The sequence below is a fragment of the Vanellus vanellus genome (assembly GCF_965231255.1).
Source record: "Vanellus vanellus genome assembly, chromosome: 2".
NCBI lineage: Eukaryota > Metazoa > Chordata > Aves > Charadriiformes > Charadriidae > Vanellus > Vanellus vanellus.
In genome coordinates this window covers 4,626,274-4,640,804 of record NC_138906.1, presented here as the reverse complement: position 1 = coordinate 4,640,804, position 14,531 = coordinate 4,626,274, and the positions used below count along the sequence as shown (strand labels likewise).

The window sequence follows — 14,531 nt, the reverse complement described above, 5'->3', positions numbered from 1 at the left end:
ATTAAGCACTTCATTACTAATGACATCCTATATCTTCGTGGTTTGCTCTTTATCCTTCTATTTGAAATATTATCATGATTGTTTTTTATACATATTCATCACTGAGTTCCAGCCAAAGAGATGAGATTCCTCTAATCTAAGCTTTACAAGGCAGCAGTCCAGGCAATTTATATGAAAAACTCAGTCCAGATTCCCTTTGTAGTCAATGCAGAGACTCAGGGTGTGATAAGGCCTTCCTTAGGGACAGGTGATTCGTCCTTGCTCGTAACTGCCTGTTTCTCTTCGTTGACGATAAAGGGAATGTAGGTGTGGAATTAATTTAACTAAAAATGGATGTCATTATTGCAGTTATGGGATAACTCTAAGCTAGTCACTATATACATCAATAGATGCATTCAGTGCATACCCACGGGGTTTACAACAGGAGTCAGCTCCTCTTAAAGAGACACCTAGAGAAGGCAAGAGTTATGCCCTATAAGTGCATTTTTATCTGTGTTGGCTTTAGAGGTATTCTGTGAATAATTTCAGTATAGATATCTACAGTATGCATGTCCAAACCTTGGTGAGATGAATGTTCTTGACTACCACAGACCTTGGTGGATTCACTGCAAAAGTTTATATTTGATCAAATTAATTTCACTTAAGACTCAACCTTTAGACCGAACAATTCTCTTACTTTGAAGAGGCAGGCTGAAATAGCAAAACAGCTACATAGTCTTCCTTCAAAGGCTATGGTTTTGCAGATCTTTTTCTTCTTTTGAGAGCTGGTCATATTTTGTCTCAAAAAAGTTGGGTGGTGAGAACCTCTAAGACCAAGGGAACAAACTTTGCTAGAGTACAAGTTATTCTGTATTTTATCCTTACCTTAATAGCGCATAGTGTCATCTGTCAAATCTTATGTAAGTTACAATGGCTTTTTTGAGCTTCACAACTCTGCAATTAGTGCAACAGAGGCAGCTACAGTCCCAGCAGAAATGGCACAAGACACACTTTCAGTGCAGTGGAGATATCTGGAACTGATGGGAGAGTAAGCTCTAAGCTACAGTTTTCACCGCTCTCTCAGAGACAGAAAAGAGATGGACAACAACATATCTCTTTACACAATTGCTCCTGGAGCTTCAGGTCCCCTGTTGTAGAGGACCCATGTTTTCTCATGGCCGCCTTGATTCATTCCAAATGACATCACCACATATCCAGCTCAGCAGTTCAGCAGTTCCTACAGTTGTACAGTCGTATCTGCAGGGTCTGAGTCTAGAGATATGTCTTTGTTACATCCTGTTCACAGAAACGGGAAGAACCTATTTGGACCATTTAGAAGCCATTGGTCCTTGTTCCCTACTGCACGGTTGCTCAAAATATATATTTTTTTTTTTTCTGATGTGGAGCTATCGTGTTTGTTTAGATCACAGCATTAATTTGTCTTCTAGAAACCTGCTTTAAAATGAGGAATAGGAACACACCGGAACATTCAGTAGAAATCACTGGAAATTCTACTCAACAACGCAACGGGATGTGTATTTTCATTTCCAATTCATGCCCAGTTATGTCCTAAGTGATATCCATGGACACTTCAGCAGTATCCTTAATAATTGTGGATATGAAATTGAAAAACAAAGACACAGTTCCTTCAGAGACTGATCAAAGTTGGAAAACTTTTCTACTTTCTATTCCTTTTACTATAAAGATGTCTTTCCATAATTCAATAGAGGAGTAAGAAAAAACAGAGGACACCATTATCTGTGTCTTTTTGTACTAACACTTTATGGAAAGGCCACATGCATAGCCACGCTATTGGAGAAAATCTTATTTTTGAACTGTTTTTAAGGAAAATAGCAGCTGAAAAATAGAATGTCAGCCTCAACAAAAATTTAAATACAGCTTGCTTTATTTTTTTTTTTTTTTAAGTAACTTTAAGACACTCCTCTACCTGTTGGAATGTAAACAAGGTTTTTTTCTAGACCTTTTGGAGAACGTATCTCTTCTAAACAGCCAGTTTAAGCCCAACTGGGTGATTATTATTGTCCTCAAAAGTTTTGGACACATTCCCTGGGTTTCTTGCTTATCTGAAAGAGTGTGGGAAGAAAAGAGGATGAATATCTTTGGCTGTTACACTCCTGAGAATATCGCTGTATTCTTTAACATCTTCATTTCACCATTGCACATAAACTTACATGTCTCGCAGGTATTGCTTTCAGTCTTCTTTCTTCCTAATGCTCTTGAAAAAACACAGTTCATCATCATCCACACAGTCATCAGTATCTCTCAAGTTTTTTCTTATCATTAAAATCTTCTTTTTGTCTTTATAGGTCTTAATCACCTATAAACTTCAGAATGTGTTACTTCTTACATTTCATGTACTTTCTTCCTGACATTTATGACAATATTGAAGACAGTATCTCAGATAAGTTGATGACGACATTATATTTCAAGATCCTACAAACTAATTGTATGATTAATCAGATATCATTAATGCCAGAAAACTGACAATAGGAAAAGTCTTCCTCTGCATCTCCAAAATTAATCTCCTATGACTGTGGTGAGATGCAACATATTCATGCAACATGCTAATAGAAAATTCCATTCTGACTTTTAAATCAAATTAACATTTCTCCTTTTGTTGTTGTTGTTGTTGTCATTAATTCTGAATATAAAGGGTAACAGATTTTGAGAGATGATCCTTCTTTTTCCAACCTTGTAAACCTACCTTCATTTGACTTTTTTTTTTAATTCCGTGGCTAGTTTAAGACACTTATGTTCTTTACATCCTTTTTGTTTATGGAGATAGTATTATTTGACCATCTTTTCCACAATGTTTCTGTTCCTTTTCATTAATCTGATTACACGTCCATAGAGAAGAAGGACTAGAAGGAACCTTGAAAGGTCTTTCAGTCCATTACACTGGGTCGCTCCTGTACAGCTTACTTTTCCTAGAGATAACCAAAGTTGGAGACTCCGTATACTCTTCATCAGCCTGCTCCAAGGTTGTTCCTCTCTTGTTAAAAAACTTTTGGTCAGTGCCTAACTTTGTTATTCACAAGAACTGTGTTCTCTGGTTTGTGGGGTCTTTCACCAAAACTTGAGATTTGGTGTGCATCGGACTAAAGAATTATGTACGTTATTGCAATCTCAAGGCAACAGCTGTGATGTATTTATCACCATTAGTGCACAAAGTATGACTGAGGGACACTGACAATGAACAGATGTCCCATTTCCAATTTAGTATTGGATAGAACAGCATATGTTCACAGCATTCTTGAATATGTATTAATTAAGTCTTCACTTCCAGTAAGACAAACACACCATTTTGGGCGTACTGTTGGGCATGTGTTAGCAAATTCAAATGTGTCTGCAATATACCGTATAGGTACAAGCTGAGTCAATATCTGAATTTGGAAAAGGATGCAGCTCTTCCAAAAATCTTTATGGCTTTTTAGCTTCCTTTGTCCTCCATCTACGTCCTTAACTTGCTTGAAGGAAACCAATCATTTTTTTCCCTTTGAAAATGTTCTGGAGGTTACTTTAGGCCACTTCATTTACAATAAAGCACTTGCCTTATTTTCAGATCAACATTTGCTTTCTCTTGGGTCTTTTTTGCTTCTCAATCAGCAAATGACACGGATCAAAACTGATGCGTAAGGCTGGACCCCTGCTTTTGGGGAATTTCACCCATACTCAGTTAAGTGCTTACAAGTACACACATTCATTTCCAGTCCTTCTGTTTATACCTACTGTGTTTATTCTGATGCAATGAAAATTAGTTACACAATGGAATCACACTTAGGTTTCCAACAGTATAAATGAGACTGAAATCAAGACCTTGAGGAACCGTTATAAGAACATACAAGGGTGTTTTAGCTTTATTTATATTGCTGTTTTGGAATTTTTTGCTATGCAAAAATAGATTCACACACACACACGCACACAAAAAGTTATTTCAAACACTCCTCTGGGTTTAGGCAATTGGGTGAGAGGTTTATTACTGTGCTGTGGTAGCAGTCTGAATCCCTTAGCAAGATTACCCTCCTCGTGTTTGGCACGGTGAAAAAAATCCCTGCTTATAATAATGCACATTAAAATAACAGTACAGAGAATTAAACATTACTAATGTGCTATTATTGTAGCAGTGTGAAGAAGTGGGAGCAAACTACAGTGTGTGTGAAATCACTGTTTGGGAACAAATGGGAATGTTGTATTTTTGTTTGTATAATTATACAGTGTATGTATTTCCCAAAAGGCAGGCAACAAAATATTTTCTGTGTTTTCTTCTTTAATTAAAGCACAAGTTGTTTATTACAAGGCTGCATTAAAGTTCTTTCACTCTATTATAACAGGAGACTGGCTCGCTCTACACTACTGCTTATCCCCTTGTTTGGAATTCACTACACGGTGTTTGCTTTTTCTCCTGAAAATGTCAGTAAGCGGGAGAGACTAGTGTTTGAATTGGGACTGGGATCTTTCCAGGTGACTATACAGTGAATTCTGCTTTTGTTAAAAAGAAATCTTTATTCATTATAACCACTTTGCATACACAGTTCTCAGACTGTGTGTTTATTCAGTTTTGTATATGTTTTGTGTACTAGGATTTGGGGTTTGTTTGTTTGTTTGTTTGTTTGTTTGTTTGTTTGTTTGTTTTAACTCCAGCTATTTTCTAGCATTTACTAAAGGATTTGAATTACATTATTTTTTTCTCTCCCATTTGCCTAGGGTTTTGTTGTTGCTGTTCTCTATTGTTTCTTGAATGGGGAGGTAAGACTTTTAATATTTAACCTCCCCCACTCACCACCCCCATCCCATTTCCTTGTGGGAGTAACTGCTATTCTGATCCTTCACTGTAACTCTTCATCTCCCATATTCCCTAATACCTTAGGCTGAATCTCACAATGTCTCAGCAAAAGAAAGAAGTTGTGTGATGTCTTTGTTAAACTAAAACGTTGGCCTTGCCAGAGATGATGTCTCAGATGATTGATGCTCCCTAACAGGGGTAGGGACTGTACTGGGCTCTTTGGTTACATCATCCCAGGAGCAGAACATTGCACTTGTCGTTGTTAAATTTCATACAGTTCTTGCTAGCCCACTCTTCCAACCCGTTCAGTTCTTTCCATAAGGTGGCTCTCCCTTCTGACATGTCCACCTCACCCCCTCATCAGCAAACTTCATGAGGGTGATTTCAATCCCATCACCCAGATCATTTATGAAGATGTTGAACAGTGTGAGGTCCAGTATTGATCCCTGGAGGACCCCACTAATAATAGGCTGCCAACCGGAGTAAAAAACATGGTTCACCATCCCCTGACTGTGGCCTGTTAGCCAATTTCCTGCCCATCTTGCAGACCGCCCACTCAATCTGTATTTTGCCAGAGAAGGCTGTGGGAAAAAGTGTCAAATGCTTTGCTGAAGTCCATGTAAACAATATCCACTGCTCTCTCCAAGTCAAAAGAAAAAGTTATTTTGTTGTAGAAGATGATCAGGTTAGGCTGGCATGATTTGTCTTTGGTAAATCCTTGTTGGCTTTTCCCAATCACCTGCTTCATTTGGTTTGTGATAGTTTCTAGGAGCTCTCATTCCATTATATTTATTCCCAGGGACTGAAGTGAGATTAGTGGGCCTGTAGTTTGCTGGGAATAGAATAGAATAGAATAGAATAGAATAGAATAGAATAGAATAGAATAGAATAGAATAGAATAGAATAGAATAGAGCAGAGCAAAACAGAGCAAATCAGAGCAGAGCTGAGCTTCTTTGGGGCACTTGTGGATGGGTATGACATTTGCCCTCCTCCAGTCATCAAGGATATCCCCTGATCTCCATGGCTTCTCAAATATTATAGACAGTGGCCTTGAAACACTTCTCTTAACACCTTGGGGTGGATTCCACCTGGTCCCATAGATTTCTGTGGGCTGAGCCCCTAGAAGAAGCCCTAGACCAGACCTTCCTCCATTACCAGTGAGTTGGCACATGTAGCTACTTGATCCTTTGACCTGGGGTCCAGCTGCACTAGTAAAGACAGATGCAAAGAAGACATTGAGATCCTCTGCCCCGTCAGCTTTATTAGTGACTAGTTTCCCTGTGCCGTTTAGCAAATAGCCTGAGTTTTCCCTGTGCTTCTGCTTACTGCTCGTGTGTCTGGAGAACCCTTTCTTGTTGTTCTTGACTTTTCTGGCCATTTTCAGTTCTAGCTCAGCCTTAGCCTTTCTGACTGCAACTTTGCATGCCCTAGCAAGATTTTTGCCATCATTGATGGGTATTTAGGTGCCTTTCCGTAGCTGGTGTGCATCTTTTATTTTTCTTTTAAGCAAAAGCTCATTGTTAAGACAGCTGGTCTCTTGTTCTGCCATCTTAATTTCCCTTTGTAGGGGATGGACTCTTCTTGTGCTTCAGGAGGCTGTTCCACAGCCGCCTTCCCACCACTCACAAGCTTCTTTGCCGTCCATGGATGCTTCCCGTGGAGTCCTTCGCAGCTGGCCTCTGAGCATATTGAAATCAGCTCTTCTAAAATCCAGGGTCTTTGTCCTACTACCAGTCTTCAGTGTGCTCAGCAGTACCTTAAACTCCAAAATATTATGATCACTATATCTAAGGCTACCATTGGTAGTTAGTTATGTTGTCAAGTAAGTCTTCTCGGTTTGTGAGCAGTAAATCTAGCAATCATAGAATCATTTTATTTGAAAATGACTTTTAAGAGATCATGGAGTACAATCATTAACCTAACTGCCAAGTCCACCACTAAACCGTGTTCCTCAGCACCTCATGTACACAGCTTTTAAATACCTCCAGGGATGGTGACTCCACCACTTCCCTGGGCAGTCTGTTCCAATGCTTGACAACCCTTGCAGTGAAGAAATTTTCCCTAATATCCAATCTAAACCTCCCCTGGTGCAACTTGAAGCCATTTCTTCTTGTCCTATTGCTTGCTACTTGGGAGAGGAGAGCAACCCCCACCTCGTTACAACTGCTTTCAGGTGAACAGCAATGCACTGTTCCTAGTTGTCATGTCCAGCATCTGGAGCAAGAATACACTCCAGGAACCTGATGCAGGATTTGTGTACTACTGTGTTGTTTTCCCAGCATATGCCTGGGTAATTCAAGTCACTCATAAGAACCAGGTTCTGCTGGCCTGAGACTTCCTTAAGCACCTGAAGTAAGGATTCATCAGCCTTATCATCCTGACTGGGAGGACAGTAACAGATACCTAACAAAAGATCATCCTTGAAGACCATTCCTCTAATCCTGATACAAAGGTATTCGGTAGAACTTCCGTGGTTTCCATAACTCACCTCTATTCACTCAAGTTTTTGTTTTATGCAAAGTGTAGAGTTTTCTCACCAAGTTTCTGAGTTTTCTATAATATCATAACTCTGACTGGGCACAGAGCTCCAGTTTCTCCTGTTTCCTACCTAGACTACACGCATTGGTATACACAATCTAAATGTGACTTGACTTAGGGTTCTTGCCTTTGGAGTGGTTTGGGAGAGCATTGCTCAGTACTCCGGTGGGTGAACTCATCCAAACTGCTGCATATGAATATGCAGATGTCACAGCTTTGGACACTACCCCCCAAGTTCATTAGTTTAAAGCACAATTCACTAAGTCAGCCAATCTGCTAGTGAAGATTCTCCTGCCTCTTCTAGGTAGGTGTATCCCATTTCTCCCCAATAGGCTGCATTCATTGAAGAATGTCCTATGATTGTAGAAAAAAAAACCCTGGCAATGACACCAGTCACAAGGCCAAGCATAGATCTGCAGGATGCATCAACTTCAGTCTGCACCCCTATCTCTGACTGGCAAGACAGCTGAAAATATCATTTGGACACATGTCCCTTTCATTTGTGCCTCCAGGGCTCTGAAGTCCTGCTTGATCTTGCTCAGGCTTTCCCTTACCGTGTCATTGGTGCCCACATGGAAAAGAAGGAGGTGATAGCAGTCTGTGCTTTGAACTAGTTGTGGCAATCTCTCTGTGACACCCTGGATCTTGGCTCCTGGCAAGCAACAAAGTTCACTTGACTGTATATCAAGCAGGCAGCTGGGTGCCTCAGTGCCTCTCCGCAGAGTCATGCACTACCAGCAGTCACCACTTCGTTTTGCAGCTTTCAGAATGTGTCACTGGTGCAGTTTCTCCCTGTGAATATTGCTCATTGGTTTTGTCTGCTGACAATGATTAATACGTGTTGCTGGCTGGTACATAAGGAGAAGGGGAGTGAAGTGATAACCTGCTTCCATAGGTTCCACCACCAGAGACCACGGTGCCTTCTTCTCCAAGGTGCTGCCTATTCGCTGTTGAAGCTCTTTGTCTAATAGTCTTTAGAAGTCAGTGCCACAGGACCCTAATGTTTCTTCTTGCTAAGTTTCAAACAATACTCTTTCAATTTCTTGTTCACCCTATCTAATATAGTGCAGCCTGCTAACTTCCTCCTGCAGCTCCTCCATCTGCTGCCTGAATGACTCTACCAGAGCCCACCATGAGCAGGCTGCAGCTTCCACCCCCCTCCACCCAGGAGGCAGGGTTTGCAGTCTTTACATTCCTCCACCGTAATAGCACCTTCCCTGGTAGGCAGCTCTGTCTGGGCAGCTGCCTCCACCCTCCCCAGGCTAGCCTGGCTAGGTAGCTGACTCCTGTCTGCTGCAGAGCACAGCCCTTGCCTGGTCTCTGCCACCATGCTTCCAACAACCTCAAAGCACTGCCTAATAAACCCTTCTAATTCCCTGGAGACCTCAAGCTGCTTGGTAGGCTTGCAGAGCCATCAGCTGGTTGGAGTGATGGAGTGGTTGGAGATTCAGGTGAGCAGAGCAGGCAGCATCCCAACAGCTGGGGGAGTGCGCCGCCCTTCCTACGTGAACTCTCACACAAAGTGCTGATCCCAACAGATGCCGTGTCCTGTTTCCGATGCTGCTCCCGACAGACACCATGTTTGCACTCCTGGTGGGGCATTCCCCAGGAGCCAGTTATACGCAGCTTCCCATGGTTTGACCTGGCCATGGGGACAGCCGGCACCACCCAACTGTTGCCCAGTCCTTTCGTGAGACCCAATGCCTCCTGGCTGGTCCCTCCACATACACAACCCAAGGGTGTCAGATGGCCAGAACCCCCCCCCACGCAACCCTGGGTACTTTGCAAGCCTCACACTCCTCTCAGCACATGGCAACTGCGGCTGCTGCTGCTAGCTTCATGTTCCCACCTTTGGGCTTTTTCTGGTTCACCCATTCTGATCTGCAAATCGAAATTCCCCTGCCTTTGTTTATCAGACTGAATAGCTGGCATAGTCATTTTCTCAATTAATGAAAAAAGACTGCCTCCTCAAGGCTGCCTTAAGAGGAATATCTACAGTTCATCCGTTCTCTCCTCCACTGATATACGTCTGTTGTGCAGTCCAACGGGAAACTTCTCCTAAAATCACCTTTTTTTCTTTTCAAGGAGGTTGAGACCATCTGTTTCTACTAGTTTTAGTGCAGTAGGTGTTCTGTGCTTGTTCACATACAGCGTGCAATAGCTGGTCTAGTACAAAAGGTGTCTAACTCCTTGGTGCAAGTGATTCCTTCTCAGATAACCATAAAAATATCTTCAAGTTCATTAAACAATCTTATAGGTCATTTTTTTGCTTATGAGCTTAGTCAAGGTGAGTGTTAAACACCTCATAGGGAAATTTTAAAGCATTATTTGTGGCTCAGTCCCATGTAGCTCAGAAGGTGAATTCTGGATCATGCCTTGCTGCAATTAGTGGTTGCATTCGTATTTCACCAGCTGGCATTACTGGATATCCACTTCTCCCACCTACAACTGTTGTTTCATCTATTATCTTCCACAAGTGCTAAAAGAATATCCAGAAGGTCTTGTCTAAAACTACTCTGGAGATAAGCACCTTCCGTGGTAACACGCAGAGTGTGTCAGATTTCCTGTGATCCCTTGGAGGCAGGGAGGGGGTGGTTCTTAGCCAAACTAACACAACCAGATTAATTAAAACCAATTTACCTCTCAAGACGTCAGAGAATGTCTTGTGCCTCCACTGAATTACTTAGGGTAGGAAAGGGTTCACCTTTGTTATATCACACTGTTACAAATGCAAACACTATTTTGTTTTTGCAGAGGTAATACACCTCCATACTCTATCTAATCAATATCTATCTTTATTTGAACTAAAATAGAAATTCAGAGGTACTAGAAGGAGAATGCAAGTTTTCCAGTTGGATTTTTCCTTCCTGTAGACAGTGTCCATGCAGTTGAAGCACTTGTTTAACACTTTGGCGTACGCTGGTCCATTTTAACAATTGTATTAGTCCAGGAAAATCTAGCAATGACCGCTAAAAACAAGAACACCTTTGACGCAGAAGCTCATAGGAAACTGGAAAAGTATATTGGGAAAATATGTCTACGTGTTTCCTTGTTCTTATGCTAATTCATTCAGAAATATGCTAGAGGCTGCTGTCAGGAATAATAGACCCAATAAATGTTGGCCTGAGATAGTACGATCTTTCTTATTTTAAACCTTTACTGTCTTATGTATATATGTACACACATGTACATACACCTAGCAAGATTGTCAGGTAATCGGTGATGAATGGAAAGTAGAAAAGCTATAGAATTATTTGCTTATTTTCTAAATGGACTTCTGGCCATGGATTGTTTTGCTGTTGGTGATTTCCTGCGAGTGCCCATGAAAAAAGGTCAAGGGAAAAGAGGGTGTCATAGATGTATGTGAACCCAAGAGCTGTCATCTGCTTAGACATGATTTGGAAGTACAAGGCAAAGTTTTCAGGAGACATCCTGAATCCATTAATGGCAGGTGAAAGACAAGCTGCCTTTGTGGGCAGGCTCTTTCATTACCGTCTAACACCTTTTGGTTGCTGGTTTCTTTGGCGCCTTGTTACGTGTTTGGCACTGGCCATTGATGAAAATGGGATATTTTTTTCCAAGAAGCTGACTAAAGATCCACGTTGGAGTTAGTGTTGAACAGGTCTTCTATGCACCCCTGGGCTGATCCTAAATTATCTGAAGTCAGAGACAGAACCTGGGCTGTCACTCCCACTACATGCCTGGACCTCTTTCAGACATGGACAAAACACTTCAGATTTTCTAGAAATGAGGAGCTTAATAATAGTCTTAAAAATTGTTCTGTCAAATTGTGGGTTTATTTTCTAAACTTGATAATTTGTCAGCATGTCCTCGAGCGGCTAAGTACATAAAAAATGACCTTTTGAAGTTTCTCCCTAAAGGTGCAATCAGAAATAAAGAGAAAATGGAGGAGCTGGAAAGTCAACCGGTATTTTGCTGTGGATTTCAAACATCGTCATCCTTCTCTAGCGAGCAGCGGAGTGAACGGGGGGACACAACTCTCCATTCTGAGCAAGAGCAGCTCTCAGATTCGGATGTCCAGCATAAATGCGGAGAACCTAGCGACATGAGCAGCTAAGGAAAACAAATCAATCAACAACCAAACCAAAAACCGTCCCTTTAAAAAGAAAAAAATAATAATCATAATTATGGTGGTGGTGTAGGTCCCTTTCCTTTCCTTTCCTTTTCCTTTCCTTTCCTTTCCTTTCCTTTCCTTTCCTTTCCTTTCCTTTCCTTTCCTTTCCTTTCCTTTCCTTTCCTTTCCTTTCCTTTTCCTTTCCTTTCCTTTCCTTTCCTTTCCTTTCCTTTCCTTTCCTTTCCTTTCCTTTCCTTTCCTTTTCCTTTCCTTTCCTTTCCTTTCCTTTCCTTTCCTTTCCTTTCGGTGAAAAATCAAAGGAAATGTGTGTATATATATCTTTTTAACAATCACTGTAAATACCCCACTGTACTCAAGGCCATTAATGGAAAAATGTTTAAAAGTTAAACAACGGGCCAAGCCCACCCACCCGGTGATTTACATTTCAGAGCATCTGCAAGTAATCCGTTGTCAGTCAAAAGTAATAAGTGATTGCTGTGCAGTTGTGATCCTCGGTTGCCAAACTGATACTAATCTGTGAATGGACATGATCATTGTTATTTTTCAAACTGGTTTTCATTTTGGTTTGGATTTGCCTTTTTTTTTTTTTTTTTTTTTTTGTTTTTCCTAGTCAAACATCTCTTAGCCTGTCCCTGTCTTTGGGCATGTGAATTTCTGCAGTGTTTCTCTCTTGAGTCTTAAGATGGAGCTACTATGCTTGGGTTAATCAAACCAGCCGGTTCAGGAAGAACTCCAGGAACTTAAGTTCGTGGCTGGATTTAGTCAGATGTAGCCAGTGGACTTAAAGAAACTGCTGTGCCAATGTGAAGCTGCGTAGCTGCCATCACTCACTGGGGGGACTCCAGGCAAGAGAGACGGGATCAGCTGTCTTTTTCTGTACCCAGGGACACTTCTGATAATGCTTTATGTTCCAGCTAAGCTGTGAATTTTCTAAAAGGGCCATGCACTTGAGATATATCTATATTTTTGGCATTGACTTATTGATTGGTAGATCGATTGATTGGATTCTTTGAATAAAAAAAAATAACTGTCCCCTCCCTCCCACCTTAAGAGCTAAAGTCCATTCCAGGATGGCCTTTCCCTCCAGACAACCTTGAACCCTCTGCGTCCGTGTCCAAACATGGCACGTTCTTGGGTAGTGCTGTCACACAGAGTGTGGTGCCTTTGAACCCAGTTGACTTCTGTGTGTTGACTCTTCCCTGCCAGAGCAAGAGGCGCAAAAGGGATCTGGCATGATCACCTTGGAAGGTAAAAGTCATCTGCATTTGGGGAGCAACTTATCTGAACAATAAGATGGTATGGAAGGAAAAGAGAAAGACTTTGGATGACTCCCCACACCTGGCAGTTTTCTCTCTCTTTGGATATTCTGTTTGTTTAACCATCAATGGTCTTACTGCTTTTCTTTGAGAGGAACTAAAATGTTCATTCAACCTTTGCCTTGTAGTTAAAGCCACAACTGGTACATATCTACTTCAATCAGATGTTGATGATGTCAATTCTTAAAAGTCTTTACACAGCGCATAGAGGCTTTGAGGACCGTCCTAGCACTCACTTCATTTTGGATTTATGAACTGATATATATATATATAAAAAATATATATATGTGCGTGTATGTGTATGCATATATTAAAAACAAAAATGACATTTTAAATGTGAAGTTTTGAACTGAAACTAATAGTAACCAGGAAATTCAAAATTCAGGCTTGTTCTTTGGTGTTAGTTGATATGATCATGAACTAAGAAAAAAGTGGAAGACTCAGAATTTTAGTGTCGGCTGAGTGTGAGCTTTTAATTTCACTGGTTTTTGTTAGTTTAGGTAAAAGAAAAAAAAGTTTTAATGTCATTTTAAACATAGGTTTTTAAAAATAATGCTATTTTCCTTATTTTTAAAAGGAGAAAAAAAAAAGGTCTCAGAAAGTTGTGACAGAGATATTGATTATAATACTTAACACTTATATAGTGCTTTATGGGACATAATCTGCTTTCAGCTGTAGCAGTGTAAATGAATGTAAAAATAATTTGAAGCAGACAGAAATATTGAGATTGACTTCCTATTTTTACAGGCTCATGCTCTTATGAGAAGCTTACACCCCTTTCAGGTGAAATCTACCCTTGCACAGAGGACCAGCAAAAAGTTTTAAATTACTTTCATTGTGCTCCGGTATTTTAAGTGCGAGTTAAATGATCCAGACACCTTTTTTTTCAAGTCTTCGGCACAGGTTTGCTGCTCTGAGAGCAGAATTTGTCCCCCTGTACCAGACTCTCTGCAAAAGTCATTATTTTTAACAGATAGATTTGAGCTTCCTCTCTCATTAGATGCTGCTAAAAGCTATTTTATAAAGCTTCCCAAGGAGCCATGCACTTTGCAGTCCAGAAAGACATGGGAGATGGGGAAAGTCAGATCTATCAGGTAAATGCGTATTTAGACATTTTTTAAATGGGACTATCTAATGTGAGATGAACAGGTAACATTCAGTTTTGTATTTTCTGTAGTATGGGCTTTCAGAAGGTATTACGTGGACAACACAGTAAGTGCACGATTTAAAAAAGGTCAAAAAGTATATTTTGCATGAATGGCTAGTAGCCAAATTTCAAGCATCAATAAATCAGAGCTTTTGAGAAAAAGGTGTTGAATAACTGCCTCTAGTTGGAGACTTTTTGCCATGTTTCAGTCCAGAGTGAGAAGGTGTTTGGACATTTTTTTTTATTCTTTTTGTTTTGGTTTGGGGTTTTGTTGTTGTTGTTGTTGTTGTTGAGGCTTTTTCTCAGCTTACTTTTGGATTCTGTTGTTTTCCTGGCTGTCCTACAGTGCTCTGCAATTTGAGTTGGTGGATCTCAGTCCAGTGCCTCGTGGGCAAGTGTCCACATCACCAAAACCACCCTCCAGTCATGCACACTGCAGACCAGGTCCTCAGCTAAGTTAAAAATAGTAGAGAAAACTGTTGTTATTGTTAGAACAAAGCCACTTCACTTTGGCTTGGGATTTGGCATCAACACATTACCATTACTAGTAGTTTTTGGAGGTCTCAGCAATAGAGGTCAAGGACTTGCCCCTTAAATTCCTAGAGCTATTGCTGAGTTCCAACAAAAAAAGTTGGAAGGCGGTGGAGGGG

The 14,531-nt window shown here is 40.8% G+C and overlaps 1 protein-coding gene across 3 annotated transcripts in view; it reads left to right on the top strand.

Moving 5' to 3' along the window:
- Positions 1 to 11,400, top strand: part of ADCYAP1R1 (ADCYAP receptor type I) — a gene marked incomplete at both ends in the record, with an annotated part of 116,079 nt that extends 104,679 nt beyond the window's left edge. For 2 of the 3 annotated variants that reach the window (XM_082480149.1, XM_082480147.1), the window contains 3 exons: positions 4,332 to 4,461; positions 4,705 to 4,746; positions 11,204 to 11,392. In XM_082480149.1, the coding sequence (XP_082336275.1) occupies positions 4,332 to 4,461; positions 4,705 to 4,746; positions 11,204 to 11,392 (361 nt within the window). Of the gene's footprint in view, positions 1 to 4,331; positions 4,462 to 4,704; positions 4,747 to 11,190 lie in introns of all 3 variants that reach the window. The other variant, XM_082480148.1, reaches the window with a different exon arrangement.
- Between the last annotated feature and the right edge of the window lie 3,131 nt (positions 11,401 to 14,531).